General features: G+C 42.1%; 1 protein-coding gene across 1 annotated transcript in view; it reads right to left on the reverse strand.

Annotated features, from left to right (window-relative positions):
• Window positions 1-3,014: 3,014 nt before the first annotated feature.
• The window catches only part of LOC112567977 (sodium/potassium-transporting ATPase subunit alpha-like), a 22,455-nt gene continuing 6,366 nt past the window's right edge, over window positions 3,015-19,103 (reverse strand). Inside the window, 20 exon segments of the mRNA XM_025244935.1 lie at window positions 3,015-4,795; window positions 5,183-5,284; window positions 5,910-6,040; window positions 6,962-7,136; window positions 7,333-7,582; window positions 8,014-8,115; window positions 8,247-8,464; window positions 8,584-8,614; window positions 8,617-8,895; window positions 9,023-9,215; window positions 9,484-9,616; window positions 9,877-9,988; window positions 10,319-10,517; window positions 10,706-10,974; window positions 11,075-11,307; window positions 11,309-11,325; window positions 11,718-11,831; window positions 12,306-12,509; window positions 12,882-13,055; window positions 13,995-14,120. Of these exon segments, the coding sequence (XP_025100720.1) occupies window positions 4,675-4,795; window positions 5,183-5,284; window positions 5,910-6,040; window positions 6,962-7,136; window positions 7,333-7,582; window positions 8,014-8,115; window positions 8,247-8,464; window positions 8,584-8,614; window positions 8,617-8,895; window positions 9,023-9,215; window positions 9,484-9,616; window positions 9,877-9,988; window positions 10,319-10,517; window positions 10,706-10,974; window positions 11,075-11,307; window positions 11,309-11,325; window positions 11,718-11,831; window positions 12,306-12,509; window positions 12,882-13,055; window positions 13,995-14,120 (3,183 nt within the window). The 3' untranslated portion in view covers window positions 3,015-4,674.

Genomic DNA, 19,103 nt, shown 5'->3' on the forward strand with positions numbered 1-19,103 from the left:
CGTTCTGTTTGTGTGCGCAGGGGTGAGGGGGAGAGGGAGAGGAATACTTGTGACACAAGTGATCGCGACTTTTGGGTCACATGTCAAGGTCTATAGTTCTCACAGAGACAACGACTGAGAATAAAACGTCAGGATGTCACGGCGCATGCGCGAGAGGCATTGTGGTATTTTCTTCAGCTACATCAGACATTGCCTCATCAGTGAGTCGACACCCGTGACGTCACTGGAATGTGGGTGTTGATTCTTTTGAATTGCAGTGCTCAGAGGCTTACCTCTTGTGAACAGAACTGAATATAACGGAATCCAATTTTAGGAATTAGTTTTTCTTAATAACTAAATTAAGGTGACCAGACGTCCCGCTGTTGACCTCGTGTCCCGCCCAATGTCCCGCTTTCTGGCTTTCTGGCAAGTCCATCAAATGTCCCAGTTGTCTTTAAAAATCACTTTTTTTGGCATTCTTTGACGGTGACGACACCATCATTGGCACATGTCCCGCTTTCGCCCCCGAAACGTCTGGTCACCTTAACTAAATATATTAAATTGAAAATAATTCTGTACTAAAGAGATCGAGAGAGGGATGAGGGTGAGGGTAAGTGAAGGGAGAGGAGAAGACTGTGCGGTGAACCTAGCGATCCGGTTTCATGACGTCAAACGACCCCTCCACCCGCACCTAGCCCCGACCCCTCTCCATCTCCGTCTTCACCGACACGAACTGCGCAATAACGTGACCTGGACGAGAATGTCGCTAAAAGATTCCTTGAACCGGTGGCCTTCACCTTATCTGTTGTCACGGCACCTGTTTCGCAAGCAGCTGCAATCACTGACCTTAAGGCCTATTCCCACGCTGCAATGTTTCTTGTACAAAGACTTGCGCAAGACAGCTTTGCGCAATGCGTCCCATTGCCACGTAGCAAGGCCACACACGTGTCTTGCGAACTGACGTCATCCGCGCAGTGCATTGTGGGTAGTCAACAATAAGGCAGGCACCATGGACGACGAGATACTTTTAGAAGCAACTGTGGCTACGATAGTTATATTACATGAAGCGGAGAGAGAGAAGAAGAAGAAGAAAAAAAAAAGATGTGGGTAGCTCGAAGGAACTGATTAGGAGCGTGTCTGCTAAAGGAAATATCTTCGGAAGATTCACGGGAGTGCAGACGCTTTTTTGCGAATGTACGTCGTCTTCCTCGTTCAATGAACTACATGCATTCTTTAACAGTGTTTTAATCACTGAATCGCTAAACAGTACACAATCATCGAAGCAAAGATAAGTAAATTGTTACCAGTTATACCATTGCCCATTTTCCAAGCAATTTCTGTGAAGTCATTTTTGGCTTTAGATCTGTTTGTATAGTCCGCGTCCGGGTCTCCCATGTCGAACAGACACGATAGTTTTCCCACATCGCAATCATCTTCACGCAGTTCTCGTCCGACCACATGGATCGTCATATTATATGTGTTCGTGAGCTAAAGAAAATTTTCTGACAATAAAGTTTGATTTGATTTGATTTGGCCAGTGTTGATGTGAAAAGGGAGCCTACTGTGTCCATGAGTGAAAAGGGAGCCTACTGTGTTCAAGCATTCCAATTGGCTACAGCTCTGCAAAGTAGGTCGGCCTTGCGGGAAAATAGAAACGCGTTCTATATCTTGAAACCTTGCGACATGGCCTTTCTGAGTGCCGTGTGCACAACTCGCAAGGCCTTGCGGGGGCTGCAAACCCCGCAAAGTGCCCAACATTGCAGCGTGGGAATAGGCCTTTAGTCACGTGACTGCTGCGTGTGTAGATCGTTTGGTAGACTGTGTGGAGTGAGGTGTTAGAAGCGGGGCGCATGAAAGCGTAGTGATTACGACACTCGCTTGTCACAACTGAGAGGCGGCGGGTTCAAATCTCATCTCGGGACACTGTATCATCTGTTCGCAAGGCCGACCGTCGGGGATTTTTTTCGGGGCCTCTAGTTTCCTCCCCTAAATCTACTCTCAGAGTACGAAATTACCTCTCGGTGGAAGCTCTTTCCAGGCAAAGCAAGCATCCAGCCAGCTAGATTTTACAGAGCACTTTTCGTTAGTTTTTTTTTTTTTTTTTTGTGAGGTTGGCTTGGTTGACAGGGAGAAAGTTCTATGCGCCACGTGGGTATCGAACTCGGGCGCCTCTAGGTTTGAACGCCAGTCCTCTAACCACTCGGCTTTCCGCTTCCCCTGTTTATGTCTGCGTATGTCTGTTTGCACGCGCTTGTCTGCACATGTGTACCCATATATATGATGGTATACAAACTGTAACTGATCTAGTTCCATAATTGGCCGAGCTGTAAGCAATCGACCGTGCCATGTACAAAATGAACTTCTTTACAAGAAAAAGTGGAAATAGCTGTACAAGGGCATCATGACTTGCCCCAGCAAATAAGTTGGACATTGGGTAATATTCCCCTTGTCTACCCTGATTGTGGGACAAACCTAGTATCAAGTCACACTCATCGTGTCTGGCATTTATTTGCTCTTTGTGTTACTGGAGAAGGTGGTCTGTCTGAAGACAGATTTTATTCCTTCTGACGTCAAAGAGTTGTTGACCATGGCCAACACCCGCACCCAGGAATACACCCGCTGGTTGGTGGGTAAAGCGGAAGTTGGGGTCAGCCTTTCAGCTGCTTTTCCGAGACACATGAACATAAAGAGAAAGGGAGAAAAAGATCACTGCTTGTTATGTTGTGTTATGTTGATTTAAAAGTACATTTTAAAAGGCAGTGTGTGTGCACGTGCGCGAGAGAGAGAGAGGAGAAACTAGTCGAGAAGGCAAGCAAGAGTAGACCGATAGATACTTTTCGTTTATTTGTTTGTTTGTTGTTTGTTTTTTTTGTGTTTTTTTTTTTGCTTTAAAAGATTTCTACACAGGGTTGGATTCATCATCTGGACGAGACCACTTCTTTCATTCTATTCACCTTCTTTTTATTTGCTCATATAACAGAGATAATTAATATTAAAAAAATCTTCAATCGACAAAAAACTTGAAACAGCAAATGCAACATCCATATCAAATTTATTTTGATTTTTTTGTAAATACATACGTCGTTCATACATTCACTTATGCATAAATGAATTCCAGCATGGGTAATGTATACTCATACTCATAACTAATTACCAGGGTATTTTGTTTCTTTTTCATTATTTCCACACTTAACACTGGGTTAGACCCATAGCGGAGCCAGTGACCATTAAAACATGTTCACCACCATTAACAGAGAGCACATAGGGGTAGCAATAAAAATTAAGGTGGGTATGTGGAGTCATTAGTGACATCGATGACAGGAACACAAAATCCATGAACAGAGGACAACTAGAGGAAACCAGACGATGTTTAAACAACTTAACAAATTAACATCCGTAATGTAATTTCAAATGTAGCTCTATTTTCACCACAAAACTGTACACATCCACATACTTTATGTCATACACATTTAACTCTGTAAAAAGGCACAACTCCGTATGTACATTACAAATTAAAAATATGACAAGTCTTTTGTTTCAATGACATTTATAACATCGAGTAGCTTGTCATCAAAGGTCTGAAAACTGGAAACAGCTCATCATTCAAAACTCTCTAGCAGTTTGGTCATCGACACACATACCCGTTCAACACCTGAATATTTCAGTTCAAACCTATCTATCTCCAGATTACAAATCATAAACATGATTGATATACTGTACATTTATCTGGAATGTTGTTCCCTATTTTTAATCCCTAAACAGCCTCACTTACACCAAATGCTTTCCTGCTTGAGTTCAATTCTTGGAGAAAATGAGTATATTTACATCTAGAATTTATTTCCATTGTGGATGAGTAGAAATAGTGTGTATATTGTCAGAAACCGATTTTTAAAAATTATAATATGAATAATTTGGGATAGCCGAAGAAGATCAATCCATGAGTATGAGCATCTGTACTAAGTTTAGTCCAAACAGCGACTCAGACTCCAACACGAAAGCAGATGGTTCGTTTCTCATGCTCTCACCACTCCCACCACCTTCCATTGCAGTAGGACCAAGCAGACTTATCTACCTTGCAATATTTTCTTATTTTACATGAACAAATAATTATTTCACAGTGTTCATAATTAAACACGAGAAAACATACAATTACATCAAAAATAAATGCCATTACTTTAACTACGTGTCATGAATTCAAAGATTATAAACTCGTTTAAGTGCAAGTAAGAAATCGTGCTGTTATTTACCTGACTTATTTGCAGGTTTAAAATTATAAGTACTGTTTGGAAAGAAAATGATTGTCCTAAAAGAAAATGGCCTTTACTTAACAGACTACATCACTTTATAAGATGTAAATAACTTTTTAAAAAAACGATTGAGTCACAGGACTTTATCTTGTCAGTTGAACAATAGTAGTACTTGCAAGATTACATCTCCTGCTCACCTTCAAACCGAATTCAGTTTAAAATTTAGATGTTTTTCAGAGAAATGTAAGAGGAGGTGAGCCAGCGATGTTCATCAATGTTGAGCAGCAGTCACACAAGCTTTTTGAAAGAAGAGGAGAATGGTCGAAACTAAAAAGTTTGACTTTCAGACCAAAGAACTGTGGATCTGTGCTCAGTGTTTTTAGAAATGTACTTCGTTCTTCTTTGTGTTCTCTAAAATTAAAGTTGCTTTTCATTTGTTAGTGATGTTCTAGAAATACAGTTCCCTCTCTACGAATCCTCCGGGCCATCGACGAATAATGTACCTGCGAACTTCATCGTAAACAAAGATGAGGAGGTTGAATGGGAGGGCTGGCAACCACCAGGTGAACCTGCACACAGACGATACATACATAGGGATGGGATTTAAATTAGCAATAAATATCGATACGAAATCAGATGGAGAGCTATGGTATAAACACGAAATCCGTTAACATACGTAAACATAAAAACAACAAAATAGAAAAAAAATTAATGTGGCTTATTTCTGTAAATACCATGAATACCAAGATTTACAATTAAATTTGTTTAATTTCAATACGAAAGTAATCTCATCATCAATGATAACCTACTTGCTTGCCGACCTTTTAATAGAAATATTATTGATGGTTCTTTTACAGTTGGTGTCATCGAGCCTGTCCATGTGAACACACACACACCCATGTACCCATGTACCCATGCACCCAGGACACTTCATTGTCTATTTAGAGACTACTTACCTCAGAGGAAACATGTGCAGACCTTTATCCATCCCAGGGCAGTAACTCAGGAAAGCAGCTAAGGCCGTCTCAAAAAATATGGCGAAGGTCAGGTAGTGATTCCTGTCAAAATGATGTCACACCGACATATATATATAATACTGACAGATATATATTATACATATACTTTACTTTGTTATTCACTCACGTAGCTACTCGTCTAAAATGAAAATGACACAACATAAGTCAGCTTAAAAAGATTAGTTTTTATTAGTTTATGGACAATCAATCGTTACAAACTGTCGTACTGGAATTTTCTACATGATTTCTAATGGCGGAAATTATTCTTCATGAGCTCACACACGTCACCTAATATTTAAACAAATCTAGCGATTTATCCCACTGGTTTCAACCCAGCTCACGTCACATATACACTCTCGTGACGTTTATGATTACATCACATAGTCACACTCACGTCACATATACACTCACGTGACGTTTATGGTAACGTCACATAGTCACACTCACGTCACATAGTCACACTCACGTCACATAGTCACACTCACGTCACACAGTCACACTCACGTGACGTTTATGGTAACGTCACATAGTCACACTCACGTCACATAGTCACACTCACGTGACGTTTATGGTAACGTCACATAGTCACACTCACGTCACATATGCACTCACGTGACGTTTATGGTAACGTCACATAGCCACACTCACGTCACATAGTCACACTCACGTCATGCCCTTTTGCACTATGGACAGGCGCCGCGTCTTGCAGATAATAACGTCCGCCCACTGGACGACGATGATGGCGACGAAGAACGCCGTGTAGACTGTGTACTCCAGCCTCTTCCTCTGAGAGTAGGTCTGACAACAGTAAACATTCAGAATGGTGAACACTCGTCTGACAACAGTAAACATTCACCACATGGAACCCTTGTCTGACAACAGTAAACATTCAGTGTGGTGAACCCTTGTCTGACAACAGTAAACATTCAGAATGGTGAACCCTTGTCTGACAACAGTAAACATTCAGAATGGTGAACACTCGTCTGACAACAGTAAACATTCAGAATGGTGAACACTCGTCTGACAACAGTAAACATTCAGAATGGTGAACACTCGTCTGACAACAGTAAACATTCAGAATGGTGAACACTCGTCTGACAACAGTAAACATTCAGAATGGTGAACACTCGTCTGACAACAGTAAACATTCAGAATGGTGAACACTCGTCTGACAACAGTAAACATTCAGAATGGTGAACACTCGTCTGACAACAGTAAACATTCAGAATGGTGAACCCTTGTCTGACAGCAGTAAGCATTCAGAATGGTAAACCTTTGTCTGATAGCAGTAAACATAAACTATATGGACTCTAAACACGCACATGAACTCCTAAGTACTTGTAAATACAAACAAGTTTATATATCTCACTAATCCGATTTAATTAATTTACAGTTAGCAATATAAATAAATATGAACCCTTGTAATTGTTAAAGTTCAATGAACGCAGGACATGTACTTATGATTTACTTGGTGCAAATGTTGTTCTTAACACATTAATAATTATCACGTGACATCATGTATTAAACTCTTTCAATGGAGAAAGAAAAGTGTCTGTTAGGCTTGAAATCAAGGGGAAGCCTCGACGTGAGTATAAAAAGTTCTTTTACCAAGGTTTGACGATGACTAATCAAGGGCATTTAAAAAAATGTTCATAATACTTTTCCCACTCGTAAATCCATTCATAATAATTGTATCCACCAGTAAATGTGCGTGCTCACCCACTCCTGGCCGTAGGAGTCCTCCAGGCTGTTGATGGCTTTGGAGTCCCACTCACTGCGGAGGCCAATCAGTCGATCCCACCAAAAACCGTTCTCACCCATGACAACGAAGTAAGTAAAGAACGCGCCCATGGCCTCGATCATTCCAATCTGTCCATATGATCTGGAGATCATTCTAGAAACAAATAATCAGTCAGGATCAGGGTCTTCTGCTCTCTGATAAATATACAGCACAGGTATGTAGAGCATACCACAGCTTTTAAAGTGCAACCCGAGTCAAATACGAAATTAAGTTCTAAGCTCCTGATAGGTTATTAGGAAAATAATGCTGTAACGGATTTGTCCGGTCATGACCTCGTGACCTGACCTACCTCTCGTTGACCAGCTTGTCCTTGGCCGGGTTACGGGGCGCGCGCTTCATGATGTCGCTCTCGGCAGTCTCGTAGGCCAGCGAGATGGAGGGCAACATGTCGGTGCCCAGGTCGATGCACAGAATAGCGATGGTGCCCAGGGGGAGGGGGATGTTCATGACGATGTACATCAAGAACGGCGTCAACTCCGGGATGTTGGAGGTCAGGGTGTAGGCGATGGTTTTCTTCAAGTTATCGAAAATGAGGCGGCCTGTGAAGGACATTGAAACAAACAACAAAGTTATGTCTTTCATCAGGTGGTCATATGATTAAAAGCCATTGACTTCTGAGGTCAAAAGTTCAATCGCAATTCACTTCCCTGTATCTCATTAAACCATGAATTTTTATTCTTCCCCTATATGAGAAGAATCAATTATTAAAACCACAACATCAGGTGAATGGCGTCTGCGATGGGTGATCCTAAAAGTTTTATGGACGGCACCTATTACCTGATCAATTAAAAGGGAAGCCACCTTGTCGCAGATATCCCTGGCTCTTTCCAGTTCTCTCCCTTCTAGCTTTAGCAGAGTGAGATTCAAGGGACGCCACTACGAAATGAGCAATGTGTGCACCTGACATTGTCTCTCTTGTTTGCTGGAGACAGTAAACCTACAGACAGCACATGCAGAGGACAGGACTCACCTTCTTCAACACCAGTAACGATGGAGGCAAAGTTGTCGTCCAACAGGATCATGTCGGCCGCCTGTTTGCTGACGTCACTGCCAGCAATACCCATGGCAACACCTAAGACATATAGAATATCTATAGGGGTGGTTCGGCAACATTCCTTCTATTCGCTTTTATTTTGTTATCGACTCTACTTGATTGTCAATGTCTACTCTCTCCACCCCAACAACTCTTGTCTCAGAACTCACCAATGTCGGCCTTCTTGAGAGCAGGTGAGTCATTGACCCCGTCTCCTGTGACGGCGACGATCTGACCCTGGCGTTGGCAGCCCTCGACAATCAGCAACTTCTGCTGAGGCGAGGTGCGCGCGAAGACGATCTCCGAGTGATTGCGCAAGACGTCATCAATCTGTGCTGGGCTCATGTTGCGCAGGTCACCGCCGTGGATGACAGCGGCCTTCGCTTCTCTGTCGCGACACAAACATCAATCATCAAACACATAACTCCATCATCAACGACACACACACAGAACTTTAAAACTCTGGGGGTTAAAGGTCATGGCAAAAACACGTGGTTTAATTTTTACCTGTGGTTGACCCGCTCTACCGGGATCCCCTCTCCGCAGCAATGTCCTCCACTGTCTGGCTGCCTTCGGAGATGATGCCCACGCCCTTGGCGATGGCCTTGGCTGTGATTGGATGGTCGCCGGTGACCATGATGACCTTTATACCAGCACTGCGACATCTGGTCACAGCATCCGGCACTGCAGCACGCGGGGGGTCAATCATGGACAGAAGGCCCACGAAGCGAAGCCCGGTGATGGGAAAGTTAGGACCTTCCGGGTCAAAGTTGAAACCAGGAGGAAACCGATCAGCAGGAAGTAGTAGATCACAGAAACCTGGACCATTTTTTTTTTTATTGCAAAGGCTGCATGATTCAGAAACCGGTATCTTGTTACAAATCTCAGCAAGAAAAGTGTTTTTAAATAAATGAACAAAAAGGTATTAATTTTAAATCTGACGTACCCAGTACTCGCTCCCCAAGACCACCCAGCTCCAGGTAAGCGGTGCTGAAAGCCTCTTTGAAGTCTTCGTCCATCGGTTGCTCCTCTCCGTTGACGAGCGCCGTGGAACAGCAGTCGATGATGCGCTCAGGTGCTCCCTTCATCACCAGCAGGTAGCGATGGTCTTTTGGGTCTTCCGTCTCATGGATCGACACCTGCACACAGACGAATAAAAAAGAAGACAATTTAACAATCACAGCACAAAAATTACTATTTAGTAGGATGGTACTTTCACTTTGAGATGATTTTGCATACGGGGGGAAACCAAAGTACCTGGAGAAAATCCCCTACGGCCAGTCCTGCAAACAGGTGTCACACACACAGTGTCCCGAGAAGAGTTCTGAACTCAGAGCCTCTGACTGCACACACACACATCAAAGCACAGCTTGTCCCTCTCAACACCTGTTCCTCCAAATTTCTCACCTGGTATTTGTTTGTGGAGTTGAAGGGAATCTCGATCAGCTTCTTGTTGCGAGAGCGATACTCCGTCACCTTGCCTACCGCCATTTCAGCGAACTTGAGCAAAGCTGACTCCGAGGCATCGCCATTGCACTCCCTGCAATAAAGAGGTCAGAGGTCAAGGGGTGTCAGGTGGTGTAGGAAGTCGTCGTCGTGTACTTGGCGTCTTCACTTAATCAGAGAGTAAAATTATTTTGTATTGACAGGATTTTGTTCATGGTTTGACTTTAATTCCCCCAAAATGGCCGCCGTTATATCAAAATCTCATTAAGCTGCTTCATTATTTCTAAATTTGAAGACTATTTAAATTTTAGGCTATTCTTCTTGTACTTTCACAAATAAATAAACCATCCTTACCTCTTTAGGATAGGCACGTTCTCCTGACCGACCTTGAACTCTGCGCGGTTGCACAACATGGCCACCCGGGTGAGCGCCTTCCACGTCGGTTCACTGTTCTCGCCGCTGTTTTCTTGATGCACAGAAATTAGTAAACAAACATGTTGTTAGAATGTCAGTGTAGGACTGGTCGACGTTTGGTTACTGTTACTGTTGGTGTTAAAATTCAGAAAAGGTCCACAGGTGAGCTTTTGGTGCTCTGTGTCTCATGTCAAACTTTGACCATAGAGGGTAGATATCTACCCTCTCTTATGACCCCAAATCCCAGAGATATGGAGAAAGAAATATTTTTTTAAAATTACTAAAATATATTGATTTAAATTATTTAACTAGTTCATTTATTAAAAATATTATGAGTCATCCACGTTCATCAGGTTCTGAACTGTCCTCCAAAGATACTCACGGGTTCTGTCGTCTCTGATGTCGATCTCGATGATGCGGTTGTCGTACCAGGCGTGAGTCACTGTCATCCGGTTCTGTGTCAGTGTGCCGGTCTTGTCGGAGCAGATGGTGGAGGTGGAGCCCAGGGTCTCCACGGCCTCCAGGTTCTTCACCAGACAGTTCTTGCGAGCCATGCGCTTGGCCGTGAGGGTCAGGCACACCTGTGAGCAGGTAAAGCAACACTTGCAGGTGTCCTACACTTTATACTGCATTTTCTGCTCGTCTTGTTCGTCTGGTCTTACTTTTGATGTACACTCGGCTTTGTCCTGACATTTTATTTCGCATGTCCTGTTTGCCCATATAAATAAATAATAAAAAAATAAAAAAATAAAAAATAAATCATACATACCGTGACAGTAGCCAGCAGGCCCTCTGGGACATTGGCGACAATAATGCCGATGAGGAAGATGACTGCGTCCAGCCAGTTGTATCCCATGAGGAAGGCGATGACGAAGAAGAGAATGCCAAAGAAGACTGCCACCCCGGTGATGATGTGGATGAAGTGTGAGATCTCCCTGGCGATGGGCGTGTCACCAACCTCCAGCCCCGACGCCAGGTTGGCGATGCGACCCATCACCGTGTTGTCGCCGACACGAATGACTACTCCACGACAGGTGCCTGGTTACAAGGGGAGATAGTATTGTACATCAATATTTAAAAAAAAACCCCAGAAAATTCTAGACATAAGAAAGACAACACTGAATGTTAGGGAACCTACCCTCGACAGCGTTGGTGGAGAAGAACGCCAGGTTGCGCGTCTCCAGGGGATTCTCGTGTGTGTACTCTGGGGTTCGAGTCTGCGGCTCGGATTCTCCCGTCAGTGAGGAGTTGTCCACTTTGAATCCGTGCGCAGAGATGACCCGGATGTCGGCCGGCACGCGGTCACCGAACTTACACTCGATGACGTCACCACAAACCAGCTCTTCGGCCTTGACATTGAGTTTCTGACCCGCGCACCACGACAGCGTACTGTCGCAAATGATGTTGAAAGAAAATTATCAAGAGTTGAGTGAAGGACTAAATAAATATGTAGCATAATAATGAGCAAGTCCTCGATAAACAGTCTTTAGAAAAAAAATTCTTCAGGTGGTGACAAAAGATGATGAAAGGAAAGTGTGATGAAGAAACAATTCACGAGGAGATAAACTATAGCTCTTGCAAAAGTAGCTGACAAAATGTTTTATGAGTAAGCAGGGCAGGTTGGAAGTATATGTATGAAAACATTGCAAAGCTGTAGAATGTTCTGAAGTGCTTTATAGATAAAAATAATAAACAAATGCAGAACAGTTTATTGTTGTGTAAATTTGTTTGCATCGTGTCGCCTGACGTCCGTTGTGACCGCAGTAAATAAGTAAACTCACCTGGGGAACCATGTTCTTGAAGGAGTCCATGATCCTCGTTGACCTCGCCTCCTGGAAGTAAGAGAAGGCGCCTGTGATCAGCACCACACCAGCCAGCACAATGGCCAGGTACAGCTGCAAGGACAAGAAAACGAATATAATTCTTCCTGAAAATGGTCTGGAATCAACGGAAATACTGTCACGTGTTTCCGGTCCATCATAGTCCCCACTACTTCCTTGACTCCAAGAAAAGGTTGGTCTCGGCATAGACATTGAATGAGCCGAAGCCCACAGCAGCAAAAACATCAATGAAGAACAAGAACAGGAACAACAACAACAACAACAACAACAACAACAACAACAACAACAACAACAACAAACAGAGAGCATCGATGTTTGAAAAAAAAGAAGTTCTGTCCCTCACACTGGAAATTCCAATCACTACAATTACGAAAAAAAAATCCCTTTTTAAATTAAACACAAAACACGTGACATTATCTAGACATCTTTTAAAGTCTAGAGCCATTAATAAAGTAGAAAATCCAATGGAGTCAAGCAACAGAACAGGAGGAGAGAAATAAGTAGCCGCCATGTTGACCTACGACCTACGTTATCGCCAGCGGGGTCAGAGGTCTGCACGGTCTGGATGCCGTAGGCGATGAAGCAGAGAATTGAACCTAGCCACAACAAGATGGCGAACCCTCCAAACATCTGCTTGGCGAACTTCACCCACTCGGGTATCGTCTTGGGTGGTGTCAGCTGGTTTGGTCCATCTCGCTCCATGATCTGTTGGGCTTGCTCGGGGGACAACCCCTGCAAACCAGGGCCGGCAATTTCATTTCAATGGCGCTTTTTTAAATGTATTTTTTTCGAGATGTTATTATTTATAACAAAGAAATATAGCAAAAATATTATTAATTAAATTCACAGTTGACTAACCGATTGGTTGTTTAATATTCAGACTGATTTTATGTTCATTGACAGATGTTCTTTATTTACGTTGAAAACAATTTTTTTTCTTTCTATTTATTTATTTTCTTTATTAAATAACTTTTTATCGTGTGCTTCCAATCTACAAAACAATAAAGTATCGAAGCTATATAATCACAATATAGATTATAAGGGTTTATGACTTCCGGTCACTGTGCCAGGTGTCATGTCAGGTCAGTGCCAGTGACCTCATACCGAGTTAGGGTCAGTGCCAAGCTTGTTGTACAATTCTTCAAGGGAAATCCGGTGTTCGTCCATCTCGATCTCATGCTTGAGACTGTCCAGCTCCTTGTTCTTGTTCTTTTTCTTTTTCTTCTTGTCTTTCCGGCTGACCCCAGCACTTGGGTTAACCTCATATTGGGCTCGATGCTGAAAAAAAAAAAAAAAAATTATGAAGGTTTCATGCCCGAGACTTGTGGGGTGAAGAAGCCAGTCATTAATAACACAGAGAGAGAGAGAGCGAGAGAGAGAGCGAGAGAGAGAGAGAGAGCGAGAGAGAGCGAGAGAGAGAGCGAGAGAGAGAGAGCGAGAGAGAGAGCGAGAGAGAGAGCGAGAGAGAGAGAGAGCGAGAGAGCGAGAGAGCGAGAGAGAGAGAGAAACCAAAAAAGTTTAAAGCAAGTTTAATTAAGAGGCTAAAACAAAAAGTCAAGCATCCAATTGCCTACAGGGGTCATGGGGTCAACTATATGTAAGTCATAGATACAAGGAAGGACACTGTACCCTTCGAGTTCGCCCAATCCCATTGGTCCTTTTGTTTCCGAATAAAAACAAAATAACAGTTTTGTTGTCAAAAAGCACCCTAGGGTCAGAGTGGATAAAATAGTTATTCTGCTTCGTTTTGCTTGATATTTCAATGTTTATGTTTATCGTTTTATTTTCAGGTGTTTTGCTTGTGTCCTTGTGCAATGTCACTATAGTTCTACATTTTTAAATATGAAATTATTAATTATTATTCCCTGGCTCGTAGACCAGGAATTTTGTTAAGCAAGAACCATTTTCCTAATGAGTAAATCGACCATAGCCGTTGATACGAAAACTGATGATGGAAGAAATTCTGGTCATCACTGAAAAGCGTTGATATTTGTAGAAGTCATCAATAGAAGAGGTAGCTACACGACGCCTTTTTTTATTTTTATTTTTATTTATTTATTTATTTTATTTAGTCCGCTCTGATGCCGCATTACCGACGGTGAACGCGAGTGTTGGAGGCTCGCGGAAAGTGTAGTAGCTTTCTCCTGTTGCTGCCATTTACCTTTTTACTTGTTAAATCAAGCATCCTTAAATCTTTCCTGATTAAAGAGTTTTTACCTTCTCTGATACATCAGGTAATCTCTGCTGCTGGGCGGAGGAGAAGGGTTTCCCCGGCCCCGGCCCCGGCCCCGGCCCCAGCGAACTGCGCCTGCGCGAGACGCCATCGTAGGCTGTGCCGTACACCTGTGCAGTTTACAGACTTTAATTAAAATTTAAATACCCGCGAAGCTCAATCACTTTAGTAATAATTACATTTTATTGACGGCAACTGAGGGCAGAGCTGTGTGTGTGTTGTTACAAAAACATTCGACCATACCGCTTCAATTTGCATCGTTAAACATCTACACTTTTTTAAAGGTAAGAATCGTGTCCTGATTCCTACAGGTGCGAATGACGCAACAGCGGCCTTTAACGTCCCGAATGTTGTTTTTTTTAAAATTCTTTATGAGTTCCATTTAACAATAACCGCTTTTTTTGGATAAAAGGCATTCCGGGTTAGTGGAACTATCGTTGACTTTGAACCAAGGGCACTATAAGTGGACGCGTGGGTGGCGTCTCGCTCTCCCCTCTCGACTGTTGCTATGGAGATAGCAAAACGTGCCCCTGTTCAGTGATCTTCAGTGACATAGCAGAAGGGTCGTGGCCCACCCGTATGTATAAGTAGACTTTAGTTCATTCTCTCCTCTGACAGCACCAGCGCTCAGTGGTCAAGACACGTCATTGTTCACTCAAGTGTGAAGAAAGTCCTCCATTCTGCCATTAGCATAGCTGGGTTCGCACTCGACCAGTACCAGGTTCCAGTTATCTATCGCATGTTGGTCACGTATTTACAGGATCTTCTTGAACACTATATGACCACGGCAACTGGATGGCACTGAAGGAGCACAACATCACAAGACAGTGTGGCTCAATCACTATGAAAATTTTCAAAAAGTGAAATTTGTTCAAGAAAGAAGTCGCCTCTTACCTGACCTACGTATGCCACGAGTGGAAAGATCATTATTATATTTTCAGTGAACATTTGCCAACTTGTCTTGATTCAGTAGTATAAAAATAAACAAAGTACTGCTGTGAGCTGAACTGAATCCTATCGCTTATTTATTTTGTATTTTTTTTTTTTCTTTGTTTATAGCGATGGCGCTTGCACAGAAACTAAGCCATCAGACACAGCTTAATTCCTGCTTACCTAAAGCGGAGGGAGGAAAAAGAGAATAGAAAAAAAACTAAGAATCTAAAACAAACTCTCAAAGAAAAGTCAGGAAGGAGCTACAAGAAGTGGTGCTATAATCAATAGTATCAGCACACTCATCTACGGGTATCACCTCCACCTTACTAAAAACACATACACACACATAGAAACGAAGGATAAAAGATACAAAAACCAAAATCTAATGAGGGAAAAACTGACTTTGGGAGATATAAAAAACAAAACACAAACATAACAAATCAAACAAACAAAAAAAAAAAACAAACAAACAACAAAACAAAAACAACAAAAAACAGATGAAGAAGAATATAAACTGTCCGTTATCCCATTTGCTGTGCTTAATTGTAAGAGCGAGGGTCACAGGTCACGTTACCGAACATGTTCTTAATTAAGGTGATCGCTGTCTGACACACCAGAAATCCGGCTGGCTACCTGGTGCTCGCGCGTGTGAATGTGTATGTATGTGTGTGTGTGTGTTATGTGTACGTGTACGTGGTACTGTACGTGTGTGCTGACCCGTTAGATGCTCCGCGAAAGCGCAACTCTTATTTTGCGGGCTCTCCCTCCTCACAGCAACCAAACTTCAGCCTCCGACAAGGAATCTTCCTCAGAGGTCTGAACTTTTTGAGAAAGTCCCAGTGTAAATTAACTCGAGGGTTAAAAATCCCTGTGAGAAGCCTGATAAGTAACTCCTGTTGCACTCACACAAACTACACCCGGCTTTAGCTTCTGACGACTTTTATATACGGCCACCTCGTTAAGGTTCACGAGTGGATCCACCCCCTGCCGCTGTCCCCCCTCTCGGCTGCCATAAAGGAAAGCTAACCACGAGAGGTGTGACGCATGCATAGCGACATATCATTGGCTACCTACCGCCGGAGCTTACCAATCAGGGCAAGTCAAAGTTGCCTTTGTCCGTCATTTGCATCTAAAAATCTTTCTTGCTTAGTGGGTTATAGCGGGGGAAAGAACATTCAAACTGGATTCTGGAACAAAAATTGGGTTGAATCAAGGGGTCTCCGAGTGTGACCGCTCGTGCGAATATTTTGGGTGTGGAGGATACCAGATGGGAACCGCTCATGAGATCCGACGTGATCGTGGGAGAACTTCGATTGTCTCCAATCCCACTCACCTCGGCATCCTCGGCAAGATCAGGTTGGTATTTCGTCCGTGTACATAGTAACTAGTCACCAGTACCTTACCCTTTTGCCAACTCGACCATTTACCAGATTTGCAACCACTGGGACATTGTTAGGTGCTGTGTTAAATTCTAAAACGCTCTAATTGTGTATAACAAAATGCTCACGAATTTGTTGAAAAAAAGAGCTCGCCAGTTGTCGGGACTAGGCAGCTTTCTGACTCCGGTCCTCTGAACGTGTTGGGAGTTGGCTTCAACGAGCGCTCCCGCTGTGCCATTTCTAAAACAGTTTTTTCGCGGGTTACCGATGCCTAGGCTTTGCCTCGACATCTTCCATGAAAGGTAGTTAATCGACCGCAATTAGGGGGGTTTGAAGACATCCTCCAGGGTAAATTTTTAAAGATTGCACCTGGGCAGGCGAAAGAGCAAAATTACAAAACAAAACAAACTCAATAACTTGACTAAGTGATTTGGGGCGGCAAAGAACTGAGGGAGCGTGAAAACCTGTAACCCCACAGGGCAGTAATTACAGACATCAGTCTCAATGTAGTTGCAGGGAATTCTTCACTGTCCAGGCTGGAGGAAAGCGATGAAGGTAGACGGTTAGGTGAGGTGGGTGGGTGTCCGGTTGGGGGTAGACGGTTTGACAGCACGTGTTCCGAGACCATCGACCCTCAGAACTGGCCAACGGTTGCCACCGAGCGCCTTTCAATGAATTGACGGACAGGGCAGGTCAGCGGCCCAGCCTGGACGTCGCCACCTGGGACGAAAAACTGTCTCATTGTCGTTGAAACCTGAGGTTTGGTTTTGGATTAGAAAGCTGAGCAAATGATCATGCGTTCGTGTCCTTGGTTATTACATTTGGGGTTTCTTATGATTTCAGTCTACAACCATAAAATGACAATTCGTTTTTTACACTAGTTTCTAATCACATTGAAAGCAACCTTTTCAAAAAAAAAAAAAAAACAAAACAAAAAAAAAAAAGAACAAAAAAAACACTAAAATTAAATAAAGATGCGACAAGTTGTAAGTTTCGCGCCACTAGTTGGTTCACTCCTTCGTCATTCATTGAACATTTTCTTTCCTCTTTCGAACGAAAGTGTAACAGAATCTGTATGAATCAGACGACAGGATGTTACTAAAAAATGTCGGCAGATGTTTTTGTCCCTCAAATTTGCACGTTCAATGTCGATAAGTACCGGTTCCCAGTCTGGAGGAATATTCAGATTCCGCACTAGAGGACATCGAATCCAAACAAAAGTTGACATTTTTTAACTTGGCAAAATTCCAATTTCCAACTGAATGAAAGAATCCTGCAGAAACCCCTGCTATCCGCGTGCGATTTCTACTGAAGAAAAAAAATCATTTTTCCTTGCAAGCAATGCTACGTATTGGGAATACTTTATAATTACTACTTTCGCATCGTAACCTGTCGAACGCCCGCTTTGAGAGTGAACGATGAACCCTCGTCATAAGAGTTAACGCAAAAAGAGTATTTTTCTGAAGAGGATAACATAGCGAACTACTAAGTTTATTATAAGTTTCCGGAAAAACTTACAAAATTCCTAAAGTTGAAGTGGTAGAAGAAGTTAAGTAAGAAATAGCACCAAGAAATAAGCTCATAAATAATATAGTAAAAATTTGGGTAGAGAGACTTTAAGAAAGTATTATATATAGACAAGAGGAGCGAAATGCTAAGGGTGAATACCAAGTATTCCACTTCGCCGGTTTTTTAAGATGCAGAATAAGGAGAAATATAGGATACTGCTTTAATTTTGGAAAAAACACTACTAATTAAGTTTTAACATTAAAAGGATTTTTATTTACACTTTCATTTTTTACAGCATGTCAATGCAAATATTCATTATAGTCTTCGGGTTTTTTTATATTATTTGTGTTTGTCATTTTGATTGAACTGATCAAAATGCTTTTCTACACCATATCCCGCAACACGGTTTGCGTATGAATAGCCCAAAAGGAGCCATTAACAACACAGTAACAACAATTTGTGAGTAAACTCAAAATGTTGTTTAGATATTGTTTAACTGAATAAAGATCTACATTGTAATTATGCTTAGAGAAAACAATTTACATATTTTTGTGATTGTCCTTTACAATAGTAATCGCTTACATTTAAGAAAAAAAATCGGACATTTAGTTATACTAACTGATTACTATATTTAAATAATTAATCACATTTCAAAATGGTTTAGCTAAATTAACAAAGACTCAACCAACAACTTTTGGCTGTATCACCTTAAATGCTCAAGTTATAAAGGATTCTGAAGATTAACATCACAAGAATTCAGGAAAACATAGCGGAAGAAATGTTGGAAAGTTTGAGTAACATCCGTTTTAATCTCAACCTGTTAGCTAAAATTTTAGGTGTTTAAAAAAAGTACATGTCACCGTCTTTTAATAGTTTTTTTCCTCCATATAACTTCAACTAATAAGCAACCATCTTCACGCCACTGCCGATCATTTCTTTCTAGTTAAGTAGTAGGAGTTTTATAAAAGATGAACTTGTAGCGATATACGCTACTGTCAGTTCCTTTCTAATATACAAGTATCTCGCTTGGTTCTTTTCATTATTTTTTCATTGATATTTTCTAAAGTATATATTAATTGGCATCCCAATCTTGACCGACAATGTTGTGGTCAAAATTGTCGGGTCTCTGTTCTCTAATCGTGAATTCTTCACCTTATGAAATATTTACTGTACACGCTGCTTATAGAAACTAGTGCTTTCGTGCCTCTCTCCCATTGACTGCCTGGATGATTAGCGCTCTGGATAAGTACACACGGGTGGACTAAATCTCAC

Source organism: Pomacea canaliculata, linkage group LG7 (assembly GCF_003073045.1).
Source record: "Pomacea canaliculata isolate SZHN2017 linkage group LG7, ASM307304v1, whole genome shotgun sequence".
Taxonomy (NCBI): domain Eukaryota; kingdom Metazoa; phylum Mollusca; class Gastropoda; order Architaenioglossa; family Ampullariidae; genus Pomacea; species Pomacea canaliculata.